Source organism: Heloderma suspectum, chromosome 1 (genome assembly GCF_057233095.1).
Source record: "Heloderma suspectum isolate Gila_16-S chromosome 1, 16-S_ref, whole genome shotgun sequence".
NCBI lineage: Eukaryota > Metazoa > Chordata > Lepidosauria > Squamata > Helodermatidae > Heloderma > Heloderma suspectum.
Window position 1 is genome coordinate 225,786,307 of NC_139458.1, and position 18,550 is coordinate 225,804,856.

Below are 18,550 nucleotides of genomic sequence, written 5' to 3' on the forward strand. Positions count from 1 at the left end.
CTCCACAGAGCCTCCCAGCCAAATGCCTCGCTCTGAGGGGTCCTTTTTCAGAACGAGGCTTTGGCTGGGGGGTGACCCTAGAGATCACCTGTGCTGCCCCAGCACACACAGTCTCCATGGCCACCTTCCTCGCCAGTGCCTCGGATGGCGAATTGGGAAGGGTGGTGGATCCCTCAGGCCCACTACGAGTCCTGCTGCTGCTGCTGCTGCCAAGTGAGGCATAGGGCAAGTGGGTGCTTTGGAGAGCCCCACTGGCTCCTCTCCTGCTGTGGCAAATGCTACAGAAAAAAGCCGCTGAATAAGGCATAGGTGGGCAGCAGTTCTGCAGAGGTGTGCCAGCCAGTCCCCTTCCAGTGGTGACCCTCCTTTATTAATTACATACAGTATTTAAAGGTCAGGGTACCAGGCTAGGTAGCTCAGAGTGTCCGTTGCCTGCCTACATTTATGTATTCATTCATTCAAGGTATTTTAATATCCTGCTCTTCAACTCAAGGGCTCTAAGAGTGGCTGATGGCAATTGAAAGCATATAACAACAACAACAACATATTAAAAATGGCAGAGAAGCATAAAACACAGTAAATAACCTAATGTCATATCAGATTCAAATCACAATCCCAGAAACAGAAGATCAAAATGTTCTGAGCAAATGAAAAGGTTACCACTGGTGGAAGGCACCGAACAAGGAGAATCGTGAACTTGTTTACTCTTAGAATCATAGAATCATAGAATAGTAGGGTTGGAAGGGGCCTACAAGGCCATCGAGTCCAACCCCCTGCTCAATGCAGGAATCCAAGTCAGAGCGTCCCCGACAGATGGCTGTCCAGCCTAGTCTTGAACGCCTCCAGTGTGGGAGAGCCCACCACCTCCCTAGGTAATTGATTCCATTGTCGTATTGCTCTAACAGTCAGGAAGTTTTTCCTGATGTTCAGCCGGAATCTGGCTTCCTGTCACTTGAGCCCATTATTCTGTGTCCTGCCTTCTGGAATGATCGAGAAGAGATCCTGGCCTTCCTCTCTGTGACAACCTTTCAAGTACTTGAAGAGCGCTATCATATCTCCCCTCAGTCTTCTCTTCTCAAGGCTAAACATGCCCAGTTCTTTCAGTCTCTCTTCATAGGGCTTTGTTTCCATTCCCCTGATCATCTTTGTTGCCCTCCTCTGAACCCTCTCCAGTTTGTCTGCATCCTTCTTCAAGTGTGGTGCCCAGAACTGGACACAGTACTCCAGATGAGGCCTAACCAGTGCTGAGTAGAGGGGAACTAGTACTTCCCGGGATTTGGAAGCTATGCTTCTATGAATGCAGCCCCAAAGAACATCTGCCTTTTTTGCAGCCACATCCCATTGTTGGCTCATCTTCAGCTTGTGATCGACAACAATTCCAAGATCCTTCTCGCTTGTAGCGTTGTTGAGCCACGTATCCCCCATCTTGTAACTGTGCATTTGGTTTCTTTTTCCTAGGTGCAGAACTTGGCATTTATCCCTATTAAATGTCATTCTGTTGTTTTCTGCCCAGCGCTCCAGCCTATCCAGATCACTTTGAATTTTGTTTCTGTCTTCCAAAGTATTAGCTATCCCTCCCAATTTGGTGTCATCTGCAAATCTGATCAGCATTCCCTGCACCTCCGCCTCCAAGTCATTAATAAAAATGTTGAAGAGCACTGGGCCCAGGACTGAGTCCTGCGGTACCCCACTAGTTGTTGTTGTTGTTGTTCAGTCGTTCAGTCGTGTCCGACTCTTCGTGACCCCATGGACCATAGCACGCCAGGCCTTCCTGTCCTGCGCTCTCTCCCGGAGCGTGCTCAAGTTCATATTCATTGCATCCGTGATGCTATCTAGCCATCTCATCCTCTGCCGTCCCCTTCTCCTTTTGCCTTCAGTCTTTCCCAGCATCAGGGTCTTTTCCAGGGAGTTTTCTCTTCGCATTAGGTGGCCAAAATATTGGAGCTTCAGCTTCAGTATCTGTCCTTCCAAAGAGCAGTCAGGGTTGATTTCCTTTAGGATGGACTGATTTGACCTCCTTGCAGTCCAGGGGACTCGTAAGAGTCTTCTCCAGCACCACAGTTCGAAAGCATCAATTCTTCGGCGCTCAGCCTTCCTTATAGTCCAGCTCTCACAGCCATACATTACTACTGGGAAAACCATAGCTTTGATTAGACGGACCTTTGTCGGCAAGGTGATGTCTCTGCTTCTTACTATGCTGTCTAGGTTTGCCATAGCTTTCCTCCCAAGGAGCAAGCGTCTTTTAATTTCATGGCTACAGTCACCGTCTGCGGTGATCGTGGAGCCCAAGAAAGTAAAATCTGTCACTGCTTTCTTTTGCACTCTCCACTTTCACCCTCAACAAGAGGCTCTTTAGATCCTCTTCGCTTTCTGCCATTAGGGTGGTATCGTCTGCGTATCTGAAGTTGTTGATAATTCTCCCAGCAATCTTAATTCCGAGCTGTGATTCATCCAACCCGGCGTTTCTCATGATGTACTCTGCATATAAATTAAATAAGCAGGGCGACAATATACAGCCTTGTCGTACTCCTTTCCCAATTTGGAACCAATCGGTTGTTCCATGTCTGGTTCTTACTGTTGCTTCTTGACTCTCGTACAGGTTTCTCAGGAGACAGGTAAGGTGGTCTGGTACTCCCATCTCTTTAAGAATTTGCCACAGTTTGTGCTACTTATGCCTATTTCTAACCTTGAAGCGCTATCCATAGATCCGCATCTGTGAAAGTTCCAGTTTGCAATCCTGAGATGAAATTCAACTTTCTTAAATGTTCTGTTTTATAAGGATCAGGAAGTTAGCTCTGGCTGTTGAGTGGTATAGAAATGTAATAAAAGAAATAAAATTGAACTTTTTTTAGTAAGTTGGTTACATTAATTTTGATGTCTTGCTTCAGTTTTTGTCCTGAACACTCTTGGGCATGATTTGTGTGTGAAAATAACGATGAAGATGTTTATTTCATGTAGTCAGCCATTTAACAAGTTGTTACTCTTCTTTGTGCTGTATATACTGGGCTGTAATAGGGGATACAGGCCTGACTTGATCCAAGCTGCCATGGCACAACCATCCCTCCTCTTCTGTTATCTTATGATTTTTTTCTGGATGAAGGTACTTTATAGGTTCTTTTTTTTTGCTATGGTTCTATATTATTGCTGAGTGCAGTGCCCAGGATCTAAAGTGCATATGTGCACATAGGCTTTGCTGATTTTTCCTTTCCAGCTGCAGCCCCGTGTTACAGAGGGGCTTCAGAATTCCTGGCTCCCTGTTTACGTCTGTGGTGTGCTGTAAACTTTGCCCTGACACCTTGGAATCCATTTTTGTTCTGGAAGGCACAGCTTGAATAGCTGCCAGGAACATAAAGGCTCAGGAATACTGCAAGAGTTGTAGGAACTATTCATTGCATGCAACTTGCCTTGATTTAATTAAAGGGAGTGTTTCTCTGGGACTGTAGGTCACATGCAAATGCCTACCTGATTGTTATCCAGCTGGCTACCTTTACATTGGTCAGTCAAACACCCTTGTGGGAAACAATCCAGTCTAAGCATCCTTGATGGTCATGTTTTGTTCCAAATATTGGGCTACAGATACCATGAATAGCTAGCTGGATGTAAAAGCAATCAATATTCAGGGAGCCTTCCCAAATGTTCTATTCAGTAGCCAGAACCAAACTTTTGTTCCCTTTCTTTTGATCCAACCTAAGTATAGCCTCTGAGCAGTCAACCCCTTTGTAGTCTTTGTGTGAAACTCTTTAACTGCCTTATAGTTCAGGTAGCTGATGTTCATCCTTTCTGCTTGGGCATCCCTCACAATGGTGAGTCTCAACTCTCAGAATAAACTTAGAGTTTGATTGACTTCTCTTATTGCTCTTGTGACTTTTCAGTAACATGATTCTCCTATCAAGTACAGGAGGCCAGCCAGTATGGGGAAGGTCCTGCCTCCAGGCTGAGAAGGCAGTCTCCAAAAGCACTTCTGGAGGAGGCAGGGCCTCCCCCATATTCACCAGTTTTACTTCCTGCCTCATGGAAGGAGGCAGCTTCTCCTAGCTGTTGCGTGTGAGAGCAACAACAACAAAAGACTCGAAAGAAGAGGAAGAGCAACTTGCAGTCACGACACATGGGAGGTGACTGCTCCTCTGGCATACAGAGGGCTGGCTCGCAGTGGGGAGAAGGATCCAGGACCCCCCCCGGCTGCTTACCCGCCGCTGCACAGGCACTGGGGAAGCCCCAAAGCTCTGGCTCTGCCCCCGTGAAGCAGAGAAAATCTCCAGCCGCGGGTTAAGGCAGACGCTGCTATTGGCCCCCTCCCCACCAACGACCAGTGCGGACGCAGTGGAGCGAGGCCTCACCAGGCGGCGGAGCCTGCGAGGCTCAGTAGTGGTTTCCATTCCCCCCGCCCAAGGAACAGGAGCAGCCCGGAGAGGGTGAGTCATGTGGTGGCAAGGCCTCTCACGTTCCCCTCCTGTCCCCCTCCCAGTCATTTAGAGCGTCAGAAAGGGCGGGAAATGGAGGACTCCAGTCCCCCGCCTTCCCTATCGCAGGAGCCTCAGGAGGAAAGGGCAGGGGCCTGGAGCCCAGCTATAGGCCCAACCCCGAGGGCCAGCACCCACCACAAATTGAGGAAAGGGAAAAATCCATGCTGGATTTACTAAAGGAGGCCATTCACCAAATCAGACACAAGGCGTCCCCCCAGGAGGGGATGAGACACAGAGAGTGCTCCCACAGGAGCACATCCAGGGAAAAGGCCTGTTGCAAACGACACATTCACTTGTGCTTGTCCAGATGCAGCTCCATGGCTATTCAGCGCAACAGAACATACTCCAAACGGAGTGCCATCACACCTCCACCCCCTGCGCCAATTCCAGGAAAAGCAGACAGAGGGGGAGGAGGAGGGAGGCCTTGAGCAGGTCCCGATCCACCTCAAGTAGGGGCCCCTCTGGGAGGAAGCGTACCAAATCCTCATCTCCATCCATCCATCCATCCATCCATCCAGAGAAAGAAGGTAAGGAGACATGGAGAAGGGAGCTGAAGGGCCAGATCCCCTTCCTCATCCCCAGCCTACCTCTCTGACTCCCAAAGCTCCAGATCCCCTTCCCCTAGATCAAGCTCATCAGAGTCTGAGCGGGGAGATGCCTCAGAGGGAGACAAGCCCAAGGAGAACCCCCAACAGGGCCATCTTTTCCCTTTGGAAGCGTTTCCCAGAGTAATCTCCAAATGCCTTAACATCCTGGAGCTTATAGAACAGGAAGAAGACACAACACCCCTCCAGGGATGGGCAAAGAGGGCGGGGGCAGGGTCAGCCTTCCCATTGACCCCCACCCTCACCCAAATGTGCCACTCCCACTAAGTCTGGAAGAGATTCTACACGAGTGCTCTAAGCCAACCAGATCTAAGACACTCCATCGCCACTGTGAGAAGTTGTATTGCCTGCAAGAGGATGCCATGCAGGATCTGGTCACCTCGAGAGTAGACGAACCTGTCGCAGGTCTCAGCTATAAGGCCCAGCCTGCTGCAGAGGCTTGGAGGCCTCGGCCACATCCATGCGGGCAGTAATCACATCTACCATTGTCGCCAGGGGCATCTTCTTGATGGCGAACGGACTGCTCCAGGGCAGAAACCTAGGGAAGGAGACCCGTGAAACCGTGCAGGACATGGCAATGGCAGCGTCATTCCTAGCTGACGTATCACTAGACTCCTTCCAGCTGGAGGCAAAGGGGACAGCAGCCAGCATCGTGGCAAGAAGGAACATCTGGCTGTGCAGCTGGGGGGAGGACACCAAAACCAAATCCAATCTGGCAGGTGTCCCCTTCTCAGGTAAGCTGCTGTTCGAGGAAGCCTTGGACAAACTGCTGGTAGAGACAGAGGACAAGAAGAAAGCCTTGCCAAACCCAGCAAAGAAAGAGACAAAATGCTTTCAAGCGAAGCCCAAGCCCTTTCGTCCCTTCAGGCCGCCCTTCCCCTCCACGTACGTCCCTAGGGAGGGAAAAGCCAAATGACAACATGACACCAGGGCCAAGCCGGGCAACCACAAAGCGCCCCCCCCCCCCCCCCCGGCAAGGCAAGACCACCAATTCAGCAGGACTTCTCAAATGTCTGGAGGTGGCTCTGCTCGGACAGCTGGGTCCTGGAAATGATGACGGAGGGCTATTCTGTAGAGCTCCGGAGCCCACCTAGGGAATGCTTCTTCAGCTCCCCCCATTGGAAGGACCCAGCTGGGCTTTTGAGGACTCTCACAGCTATAGAACACCTCTGTCAGATCCGAGCCATTGAGAAGGTGCCTCAGAAAGAGAGGGGACGGGGCATCTTCTCCGTCTTCTTCACAGTCCTGCAGAGGAACGGGGGGTCCAGGCCCATTCTGGACTTGAAGAGGCTCTACCGCTGTCTGAAGAAGCAGAAGTTCCGAATGGAGACACTCAAGTCTATAAAAGAGAGCCTCCAAAGAGGGGACTTCTTAACCTCGGTGGATCTGGCAGAGACCTACCTACACATTCCCATCCGGCTATCTCACCACAAGTTTCTGTGCTTCATCTACGGAACAAAGCAATTCCAATTCAAGGCTCTTCCCTTTGGCCTAGCCATGGCTCCAAGAGTGTTCACAAAGATCCTCCTGGCCCCAGTGGCCTACTTGAGGTCAAAGGGCATCCAGGTACACCCGTATCTGGATGACATCCTAATCCACTTACCGTCATGGGAATGGTGCATGCAGGACACCGGTGCCACTCTTTCAACCCTACGGCCCCTGGGATTCGTCATCAACGAGAAGAAGAGCTCCCTGTCACCCTCATAGTCCATACTCCACCTGGGAGTGACCCTGAACACAGCCATGGACATTATGACTCGATCCCCGGACAGGCAGATTACAGTAAGCAGGCTGGTGCCCTGGATCCAGACTGGAAAAAAACCCCACCTCAGAGAGCTGGCAAAACTGCTAGGCATGATGGTCTCTTGTCAGGAGACTGTCCAGTGGACAAGATTCCACGCAAGGCCCCTACAGTCATTCCTCCTGACCTTCCAGACGGAAATAACAGCCAACATCAACCCAGCAGTGTGAATCCCAGTGGAAGTTTCTCGCTCCCTTACTTGGTGGTCACACCCACCCAACCTCGCAGAAAGGGTCCCCATCCAGACTCCGACATTTACCACCCTGACCATGGATGCTTGCCTCACAGGGTGAGGTGTTTCTGCGAGGGCCACCACACCTATGGACCATGGAGAAATCTCACCTTAGCATCAACCTACTGGAGCTGAGGGCCATCCACCTGGCATTGAGACACCTAGCCCCACAATTAGAGTTGCAGGATGTCCTGGTCAGAACAGACAGCGTGGTAGCGAAGGCATACTTGAACAAACAAGGAGGAGCTCAGTCCAAATCCCTTCAAAAGGAGGCCATAATGCTTTTCAAGTGGGCCCAAAAACACCTCTGCTCCATCAAGGCAGAGCACATACAGGGCGTATTGAACATCCTGGCTGACTGGCTCAGCAGGACATCTTTAGACCCACCCGGACACATTCATTTGGCTGACGAACCAGTTAGGCTGACCCCGCATCTACCTCTTTGCATCCCAGCAGAACGCCAAGCTCCCCAGATTTGCCACTTGCTACACCACGAGAAGCGCCAATTTCACAGACACTCGGACCAGCAGTTGGCCTGGGGAGCTTCTGTATGCCTTCCCTCCCCGTCCCTCATCCCGAAGGTGATCCGGAAGCTGAGGGACCAGCAGGCAGAATTAATCCTGAAAGCGCCCAATGGCTGAGGAGGTCGTGGTACACTGACCTGGTAAACCTATCCATGGTCAAGCCTCTGACTCTCCCACCCCAGCATGACCTACTGACTCAAGGACCAATCACACACCAAAACCCAGGTTTCCAGAAACATACCGCCTGGAAGTTGAGCAGAAACCGCTAGGGGTCCAGCTACTCTTCAAGGGTGGTTTCCACCCTCCTAGCCTGCAGGATGTCCTCCACTACTAGATCGTGTGAGTGCACCTGGAAGGCTTTCATCATATGGGTCCAGACTACAGGGAGGGACCCATTAGGCACCAGCATAGGTGATATCCTGGAGTTCCTCCAGGAGAGCATGTCAGCAAGCCTTAAAACTAATACCCTAAAGAGATAGGTTTCTGCCTTAGGATCCATACTAGGGGAGCTGGGGAGGGGGGCTAGGTTCTCACCCCTACATCAAGAGGTTCCTGAGGGCAGCTTCACTGATCAACCCTCCCCCGGTGACAAGGTTCCCAATGTGGAGCCTCAACGCTGTGTTCAAGGGACTGTCCAAAACCCCATTATTTATATGTATGTATTTATTTGTTTATTTAGGGTGTTTTTAAACACCTGAAAAAGGCTCCCAGAGTGGCTTACAAAGATGAATATGAAGACAGTCCCTGCCCTTGAGCTTACAATCTAAAAGACATGACACAAAAGGAAAAGGGATTGGGATGGGAGGAAGGAGGGGAAGGACAGCAAATACACCAATGACTGATGTGTAGGACCAGGTCGGTCTCCCCCCTGTGATGATGTTCACCCTGGGAGGCAGGAGGTGCAGCCCCCAGTGGCCCTCGGTTCTCCAGCCGATGGATGAGGCAGAGCCTGCAGTCCCAAGGAACTGTCAGTTGGAGCTGCGTGTTCTTTCTAGCAGGAAGGGGAGGGGCGAGCTCCCTGCTGCTCCTCCCTCTCTGGCTGATGTAAACAACCAGGTTAGTCTCTCCCCTGCGATGATGTTGCCCTAGGGGCTGCCACCCTTAAGGTTTTGTCCCTCAAGATGATGTTCCTTCTGGCTGTCACATTCGCCAGGAGGGTCTCTGAACTGGGGGCTCTTTCGGTGGAAAAGGAGCTTTGTATTTTTCACAGGGACAAGGTGGTCTTCTGCCCGGACCCAACCTTCATCCCCAAGATCAACTCTGATTTCCACAGAGCCTAGGAACTGGTCATCCCATCCTTTTGCCCTCACCCTTCCAACCCCCAGGAAAGGGAGTGGCATACCTTGGATGCTAGGCTTGCCCTCAAGTTCTATCTAGATAGAACCAAGCCCCACAAGGCAACACAGCACCCTATTCGTGTCCTTCAGACCATCCCCCTTGGGCAAGAAGGTGTCAGTAGCCTCTCTGGCATGCTGGCTACGTGAATGCACCACACTGGCTTACACCTCCAGTGGCCTAACAGCCCCGGAGGGAATATTGGCCCACTCAGTTAGGGGGATGGCCACATCAGCAGCCTTCTGGGGTAGGGCTCCGCTAGAGGAGATCTGCAGGGTGGCCACGTGGTCATCCATGCATACATTTACCTGAGGGTTATCTGTGCCCATAGCGTTTTTATAACTTTTTGCACTCTGGAAGGTGAAGTGAACCAGTCTGAAACATTTGGGTTTCTCTTCTTCTGAGTCAGGTAACTATAGCCATCCCTTGTTCCTTTTCTTTTACTTTTTCTCCTAGTTCTGTCTTTTTCTGCCCTCTTAGTCCACCTCTTCACCAACACCTGAGCTGCTCTGGTAATACAGCCTCCCAGTCCCTTGCTCTGCCACTTCCCTAACATCACCTTCACCTTCTTGTTTGGCAAACACTACTTTCTCCGATCTTCACTTTTTCTATCTGTTAGAATCAGTGTAGCATCCCATGTGATGGAGGGTGCATATACTAACCAGGATATTTTTCTCCTCTGTATTGAATGTGTATGAGGAAGTACAAAAATCTGTAAAAAATAAAGTCATAGTGTTTGGACTTTTTAAAGTGAGTGTTTTTGAGCTAATTTCCCCAACTTAAAAGTAGCAATTCCCCATTTGAGTAAAAACATAGAAATGTAATAAATAATATCATGTGTTTTTTATGTAAATGGTTTTTAATCTCTGTATATTGTATTTTTAATGTTTTTAATCTTTGTGAACCACCCAGAGAGCTCCGGCTAGTGGGAAGCATAGAAATGTAATAAATAATAATAGTAACATAGTACATAAGTCCACTGTGTGCACACCACATCTCTGTCCTGCTTTTTACACATGTACACATGCTAATTGCATGTGTATGAGGACACACGGCAGCACCCTGCAGTTGTCTGATACTTTACGACTAGTAACTGCTGACAAGTTAAGCACTTACATTTGGGAAAACTAAGCAATTGACTTCTCTATGCTTTTGGTTCTCTGTGCAGTAAGCTGTCATTTTAAAACCTTTGTGTAACTGTTAATATGCTTTGATATATTTATGTTATTTTAAGTTTCAGCCTTGCAGAAATGCTTTCAGTGCCTGATCATTATGCTTTCATACATTGTTTGGATTTTAGGTCTCATTGAAGGCTATTTAGCAGAGAGATATGCCTTGGAACAAGCCCTGAATTTGAAAGAGGAATCTGAATGCTGTCTTGTTGTAGAACTGGAGAGCGTGAAAGCACAGGTCCAAGAGTTAACCCAGGAACATGCAAGATCTATTGAGGAGCAAAATTTACTATTAAGTCAAAATAAAGCTTTGGCTGCTAATGTAGGGGAGAGAGAAGTGGGTAAGAAATGGGATGCTATATTACTTAAAATATTAAATACACAGAAATTTTGGATTGCTAAATGGTTTAAGAAGCAGCCAGAAGAAATAGATTTCCATTAACTTAAGATATTTTAATTTGATGACAATTTTTATCTACTTAAAACAAAAATAAGCAACAAATGTGTGTTGGCTGAAATAAAGTGCAAGTGTTTGAGCACAAGGCAGTACTTCAGAAATGAAATGTAGAGCAATGGTTCTTAAGCTAGAAATAATGTAGAGCCTATTTGGATTTGAAGGACTCCCGAATTTGGATGTTATCTGAAGAGCTCCCCTATGTAGCATGGTGATGCATACCACATAGAGGTTATTGTGCAATTTTTTTTTGTAACATCGCTGCAGGGCCAACTCCACCTTTGAGAGGGCTTTGGTAGGCTTACCTGGCAGTGGTGATATGTAGCAGCAACACTGGGTGGCTGAGGGCTGTCACATTTTAACTTCCCATAACACCACAGAGTGACACTACATTGGGGGAAGTTAAAATGGCAGCTAGACTCAGCTACCCTGTATTGCTTCTGCCATCACATCAGATTTTTTAAGGCCGGGGTGGGTAGTCAGTGGTGGTCCTTGCCAGGGCTTAGATGCCACAACAGTTGGCCATGGATATGAGCGCTGATGCCAGCCCTGATTTTTCTGGGTTACTGTGGTAAGAAAAATGAATATTGCAACTTGTATATACTAAATTAAGGTGTACTAGATTATTGTACAGTTCTTATGGAACTGGTGCTTAGAAAAAAGGGTGAGCAGGGGAGGACATGATAGAGGTGTATAAAATTATGGATGGTGTAGATAAGTGGATAGGAAGATGGTTTTCCCCCTCTCTCATAATTCCTGGAGTTCTCCAATGAAGCCAAATGGTGGGAAATTCAGGACAGATAAAAGGAAGTATTTCTTCATGCAGTGCACAGTTAAATGATGGAATTTGGTACCACACGATGTAGTAATGGCCACCAACCTGGGACGGTTTTAAAAGGGGATTAGGCAAATTCATGGAGGATAAGGCTATTGGTAGTTGTTAGTCACGACGCCTGCATATTACCTCCAGTATAGGATGTATTATGTCTCTCAATGCCAGTTGCTAAGGAACACAAGTGAAAGTGTGCTACTGTGCTCAGGTCCTTCTTGTGGGCTTCCACTAGGCATCCGACTGGCTGCTATGTGAACAGAATGCTAGACTAGATGGGCCTGTGGCCTGAACTAGCATGGCTCTTATGTTATTACTGAAAAGAAGATTAATTCTACTTTGGAAATGTATGGCATTCATTTCTTTGGTAATATTTTTTTTCCTTTATTGTAGATTTAATCAAGGAAATTGAACATCTAACAAAAGCGAAGTTAGAACTGAAGTGTCAAGCAGAAAAAGACTGTTCTACTTTGAATGCTCAAATGAAAATCTTGGAGATAGAACTTGAAGAACAACTAACCAAAAATCAGAATTTAGCTATGATGTCATTGGAGGTTACTGACCTTAAACAACAAGTGCAAGCCCTTGAAAGACAGCTTAAAAATCAACGCATTTTCATGGATGTAAGAAAAAAAATGCTGTGTGCGCATTTTTGGTGGTAAAACATCACTAGCTCTTGTCATTTAAAATTCTCAGTGACCTTAAAATAGTTCTTGCAAACTCTAAAACACCATATCTTGATCATTTCAACCTGGCTTCAGGCCTGGGTTTGCCATTGAAACAGCTTTGATCACCTTGCTTTTGATACTATCAATCATAGTATTTTGCTAGACCAACTCTTTGGGTTGGGAATTGGGGGCATGGTGAAACGGTGATTCCATTCCTACCTGCTGGATTCCAGAAAATGGCATTAGGGGACTACTGCTCAACCCCATGCCAGTTGTACTATGGTGTCCAGCAGGGTTCCATTCTGTCCCCATGCCCTTTAATATCTATATGAAGCTACTGAGAGTGGTCATCAGGGAATTTGGGGAAAAGATGTTAGTAGTACTCTGATGATGCCTAGCTCTGTTTGACCTTGTCATCTCTGTCAGGTGAGTTGGTGCAGGTACTGGATCAGTGTGTAGGGACAGTAATGGGTTGGATGAGGGTCAGTAAACTTAAACCATACTGACAGCATGGAGGCCCTATGGGTGAGCAGTTCTCAGGTCCAGTATTTGTGCAGACAGCCTGTTCTTGCTGTCACCCTAAAAGATGAGGTGCATAGTCTGGGGGTATTCCTTGTACCAACTTTGACACTGGAGGTCCAGTTGGTCTCAGTAGCACAGAGTGCCTTTGCCAAGTTTTGGATGGTGCACCAGTTATGGCTGTTACTGGATAGCTACTGTCACCCATACTTAGGGAACGTCTCATTTGGATTATTATAAAGCACTTTATGCAGGGCTGCCCTTGAAGACTATCTGAAAATTATAATTGGTGTGATTCTTAAAGAGCTGGGCTGGTTGCCTATTTGTTTCTGGGCCGAATTTAAGGTGCTGATATTGAACTACAAAGCCCTAAACAATCTGGAGCCTAGGTATCTGAAGTAATGCTAAGACCTATCTGTCTCCGCTGGCATTTATTAGTGGTCAATCAATATGACTGGATATTTGTTATTGGCTGCATTAGACATGCTGTATTTTGTTGTTTGAATATTATTTATTATATTTTATTTTTGTTACCTACCCTGGTACTTTTTCTGAAGGGGGGATATAAATATAATAAAATAATAAATTAAATAGATTCTAAGATCTTGGAAAAAACCCTCCCATTTTCTTGACAGAAACAAGCTGTTGAGTGGGAAGATGAACGTGATGAATTTCAGGAAGAAATTCGGAAACTAGAAATGGAGTTGAAACTGACAACAGAATGCCAGGTTTCTGGTCAGTCACGAGAATATCTGGTAGGTAAAATGATTACTTACGTTATGCAAGGACTGACCATCTCATTCAGCAGTGGGCAATCTTTTTGGCCCTAAGGTCTGCGTGCAGTGCCCAGTGGCAGATTGGAGGCTGCATGCAGATAGATTCAGTCACATTCTCTCTCTCTCTCTCTCTTTCTCCCCCCCCCCCCATCTAGACAGGCAGGGATGGGGAGGCACACACATATACACACATGAATGTGTGTGCCTCCTCCTATCCCAGCGATCCTGTGCAAGATGGTTGGGTTGAGGATGAGGCAGCTTCAGTGTTGCTGAGTGAGGGGGGGCTAAAGCTTCCTCCCCAGCAATCATGATTAGTGGCATGGAGGCAGTGATCCAGGCTGTTTCATGAGTATAGCTTCCTCCCCATCCCAGCTACCCAGATTGGCAGCACTGCTTCCCCACCACCATTAGAATCATGGAAGCAGTTATCCTGATTGGAAGGGGGAATTCGGTGGCTGTGGGGGTGGGGCAGGTCTGGGAGGCTCCAAAACAGGCCTTGGATGACTGCATGTGCACCCCTGCCATAGAGGAATCACATTGGTCACTGCTGCTGGTTTTCCTTTAGGCCTCACTTATTTTCATTGCATTTGGACTGGGAAACATCCTTTCTTCTTGTTCCTGTTAGAAGTCTGCCTATGGACAGGCAAGAAAGAGTTGGGAATGGGTAATAGAAGCTAGCTGCAACATGTGATCTCTGACCTTGGGATGCTTAGCAGGTTTATGAGCAAGTGATGGAGAGAGAGAGAGAGAGAGAGAGAGAGAGAGAGAGAGAGTGCTGCCCCCTCAGTGTTCCTCCAGTGCCATTGCTTCAGGCTTCCTTCACCTGTTAGGGAGGAGAGGAGAGTGAAACAACCCTCCCCTGTTGTAAGTTGCAGTGAAACTCTGTGTGACATTGGTGTTCTGCTCTGTGTAATGAGGTTATGATCCTGCAAGGCAAAAATGATCATGAGTGTTTGTCCAATAGTAGGAATGGTTGGAGTGGAGGACCTGGCATTCAGGGGGCCTTTTCTGCACTGTGCAAACTTATCCGTATGTCTTCTGTTTGGAAGATGACTGCTACCAGCTTTTCAAGGAGAGAAGGAATGTTAAGTCAAGACACAGTTTTTATGTATTGTAGATGAGAGGGATGACTTGGGAGACATTAGCAGTATATCCCTCCTTTCTTTGCTTATCTAGAATACTTTGTCCTTGCACCCCAAGTTGGAGAATGAAGCTTGTTGGGTTTTTGTTTGTGGAATCTAAGGGTTTGGAGAAGTGTTAACAATATCCTGGTTCGATATTTTAAGGCTAGGGTGTTTTTTTAGTCCTTTTTCTATAGTTTCCATCAACAAAATCCCACTTTGTCTGTTCTATGTAAATTACATAAGCCCAGAAAGAGTTTTTATGATGGGTCTATATGATCTGAGTTATGGGCCCCATGTCATGGGTTTATAAACTGGTGTTGGTATGCTATCATGCATTCTTAGCTGGAATCCTATGCTTCAAATGCCAGAATGCCACTCTTGCCCAGTGGAGCAAGAAGAGAAAGGGGCAGTGTATTTTCGCTCCTCATTGAGTTCAATGGGAGAGTTTTCTTAACTTAACACCACGTCTTTGCTGGTGTTAACATTAAATTGGTGAAGTGCAAGGAGTGGTGTTTCAGGGAATTTAGGAGTCAGACAAAGCCCACTTCTCCCCTTCCATGGCCCTGCCATCCATTTTAGCTCTCTGCTAGTGGTGTTGCACCAGCATAACATTATGCCAGCATCAAGACCCATAGGGGACAGTACGGATTTTGAAAAATCTGTTCCAGCTGCGTTTTGCAGATTGTCAGATGCCTTTCAGTCCATTGTCCACTCATTGGTGGAATTTGACTTTTTCCAATTGCCCAAATTTGTGCAAATTCACATTTGTAAAAATGCGCAAAGGCCCCCCCATGCACATTTTCATCCTTATGGGAAAAATACACATGTTTGCCATTCTTTGTTTTACGTATTTTTCTATTAGTAAATTTGCATAGAGTTCTGGAAACTAAAAAAAAAACACCTGGTCTGCAAGTGCGACTCTGTGGGAAATCTGTGCGACTTGGAAAAAGTTGGTCTGCTGTGGAATCCACAGGTCGGATTCATAGAAATCCAAACTCATTTGATTCCACTGTGGATTTCTCTGACATCTCTATGTACCACAACCTAAAGCAATCCAGCCATCATAATTTGAACATAGGAGCACACTCTTAATGGTTTACTGAAACTCATTCTGTTATCATTTTATTTACAACCGAATCACTGTTATCTTGATAAATAGTAAGTAGCAAATGATAGGTTCTGGAACATTAATGCTGTCTTAATTATTGACGTAGGTGGATTCATCTCTGTACTTTGAAAGGACTCATCTTTTTAGCTTCTAAGGGTTAGGGTCAGCACCCCCCTTTTAGCCAGGGTTAGCATCAGATTTGATGGCAAGGTGCCCTATGGTGGCCCCCTCAAATCTTACTAGAGGGCAAATGGAGACAAGTAAGTGATTATGTAAGAGCAGGGCAGCTTCAGCTGGTGCCACTGCCATCTTCATTATCCCTGCCACCTCTGGGCATCAGCAGGGCCCAGAAACATTGGGGTGAAGAAAGATGATAATGGCAGCTACTGCCTGGCCTAGTACTTCTTTTCGTAGCACTTGGCCAGATGGCCACAGTCACTATCTTCCTTATCCTCAATGCTAAGCCATTAACAACGCATTTAAAAATGAGGGGGAGATGCCATTATCAGTTCCAGTGACACATGGGCCCTGGTATTTGCCCCACCATGCCTGGTGCTGATGTCAGGCCTGAGTAAGGCAGAGTGCTTATGAAGACAGTGGTCATGTTGTCTGTAGGGTCATGAACATGGAAGAAAATGCTCTTCTTCCTTTCACAGTAGCCCTGATAGACAGTTGTTCTTCCTCTTCTTTATGAAACCCTTCTAGATATTTGGGGGGAGGGATCATGTCAGCCTAAATTGTCTTTTCTTCAGTCTTTCTCTGTGAGAAATACTTCCTGAGCAGTGATGCCTTGGCATGCTTTTCTAGACTGAAGGATAGTATTGTTGGCTCATCGAAGCAAGGTGAGGACAAATGGGAGTCTCTGCATGGGAGTCTCTGCTGGATACACATTTTCACTGTACTTTCTGTTTTTGAGTGATACCAAGCAATTCCATTGGGTTTGAATTGTATTTAAGAGCTGTGAAGCAAATTAGAATGATTTTGATAAATATGCTAGGGATTGTGTTACCTATTAAATTACCTTTCTCCTTTCTCAAACATGAAACTTTTTTGTTTGTCCATTCTTATAGGTAGAGTCTCTCCACAATGAAATAAAAGAGAGAACAGAAGATTACAACAGGCTTTTCTTAGACAGAGAGCATATACAGAAAGACTTGACTGTTCGAAATGAAAAAATAGAAAAGCTGGAAGCACAGATCAGAGAACTGGAGTGCATAAATGTGGAAGACACAAAGAATGCCAATCAACTCATACAAGAACTGCAAAACATGAAAAAAAAGGAAGCTGAATTAAAACAAGTAACTTTATCTAAATCTAATAGTTCTACATTTTTAATGGAAAGAGGAATTTAGAAGTAATGTAGGGCTAATAAGTGACATCTCTGTTTTGGGATGTTCTAACTAGGATTATTCCCTGTTACCATCCAGTGGTCTAGACACCGGGGTCCACTAGGAGGTAGGTTCTCTTAGAAGAAAGATTTGGCTGGGACCTAGGTGAGGAGGCACCTTCCACTTGCACTCTAAAGCTAAACAGTGTTCTGCCTCTGCATTGAACAGTTGCAGGTGACTGGTTTGGTCTGCTTGACCAGTTTAATCCCATTCAAGTGAGCTTCTCTTTTTGAGCAGAGGAGGCCCTGCCCTCTGGAGCAAGGAGGCAGTTTCCAAATCTCTTCAAGAGGGAGGTGGGGCTTCCCCCCATGACCCCAGTTGATATCCTGTCTTGTGGCAGAGAGTCAGTCTCCTTTGAGGTTTCCATGCTGGTGTGAGAACCATGCCAAAAATAAAACAACAAATACATATACAGCTAAAAAGAAAAGAAGAATGAATACAGATGTCACCCAAGTCTTACCACTTAACCCCAGGCAGTTCATTTTATTCATACACTCAGACAAGGGCAAATCAAAGGATTTGACAAGGGATTTATTATTACACACTAGACAGATATCACAGTCCCAAAAAAACATCAAAGCCCACCTTGATGAGCCCTTTGCAGGATGGCCAAATGAAGCTGAGAAGCATAACTCAGTTCTTCCTATCTTCTTCATGGGCAGGTTAATCCAGAAGCTCACAAACCCAAAGTCTCTGTAGCAGTTACAAAAGGGCAGCAATATATGTATAGTCACCCTCAGTCTTGGCTCCAGGGAGGGCAGGCAAGCCTACAGACTCTGTAGTAGCCACCCAGTTGCGGTTTGCAACAGCTGAGTCCTTGCTCCTTGAAGAAAACTCTCTCCCAGTGTCTAGTTTCAGGCAGTCTCTGGCCTCAGCAGAATCAGCACAGCAGTCTTTCCTCTCCAGACAGCACAAAAATGTATGCCTCTCCTAGATTCCTGATTGAAACCTCCCACACTCTGTCCATGAATCTCTTCCAGCACCCTTGTTGAACAAGAACTAGTAACAGCTGCAGGAATGCCTCTTCCCTCCTTCCTTTCTACCTCAGGGCTTCGGCTTAAAGGCACACCTGGTAAGGATGAGCCCACCCACATTAACTCCCAGTTAACTCCTATGAACTCTTTTCAAACTTATAGGACTCTGTGTGTTACACAGAGAAGAAAGGATAAGGGAGAAACCCACCCAGCAGGGCAGAAAGGAAGATCATAAGGCTACAAAAACTCAGGCCCCTTCATTCTGGCTCAAAGTGCCCTCATACACATCCAGAGACACCAAATCAAGATGGCACCAGTCCTCCAAGCCAAAAAAATAAACCTAATTTTACCGTCTATGTAGATAATTTAATTACCAAGTTGGTTCTCACTTCAGTTGAGTTTGAAAGAGATTGCCTGTTCAAAGTGTACATGCATAAAGTAACAACAGAGGCAAACTCTGTTTAAACTTAAACAAGTGTTAAGGCCTCCTGGAGGTGTTCCTTTGGCCACATAGTCCTGAGGAGTTTGGCCATTCTTTCACTTCATGCTGACAGATTTGAGCATTCAAGAAACCCTCT

General features: G+C 46.6%; 1 protein-coding gene across 19 annotated transcripts in view; it reads left to right on the forward strand.

Moving 5' to 3' along the window:
- Positions 1 to 18,550, forward strand: part of PCNT (pericentrin) — a 278,152-nt gene that overhangs the window by 145,657 nt on the left and 113,945 nt on the right. For all 19 annotated transcript variants that reach the window (XM_084820798.1, XM_084820789.1, XM_084820783.1 and 16 more), the window contains 4 exons: positions 10,261 to 10,473; positions 11,809 to 12,038; positions 13,238 to 13,357; positions 16,681 to 16,908. In XM_084820798.1, coding sequence (XP_084676924.1) covers positions 10,261 to 10,473; positions 11,809 to 12,038; positions 13,238 to 13,357; positions 16,681 to 16,908 — 791 coding nt within the window. The remainder of the gene's footprint in view (positions 1 to 10,260; positions 10,474 to 11,808; positions 12,039 to 13,237; positions 13,358 to 16,680; positions 16,909 to 18,550) is intronic.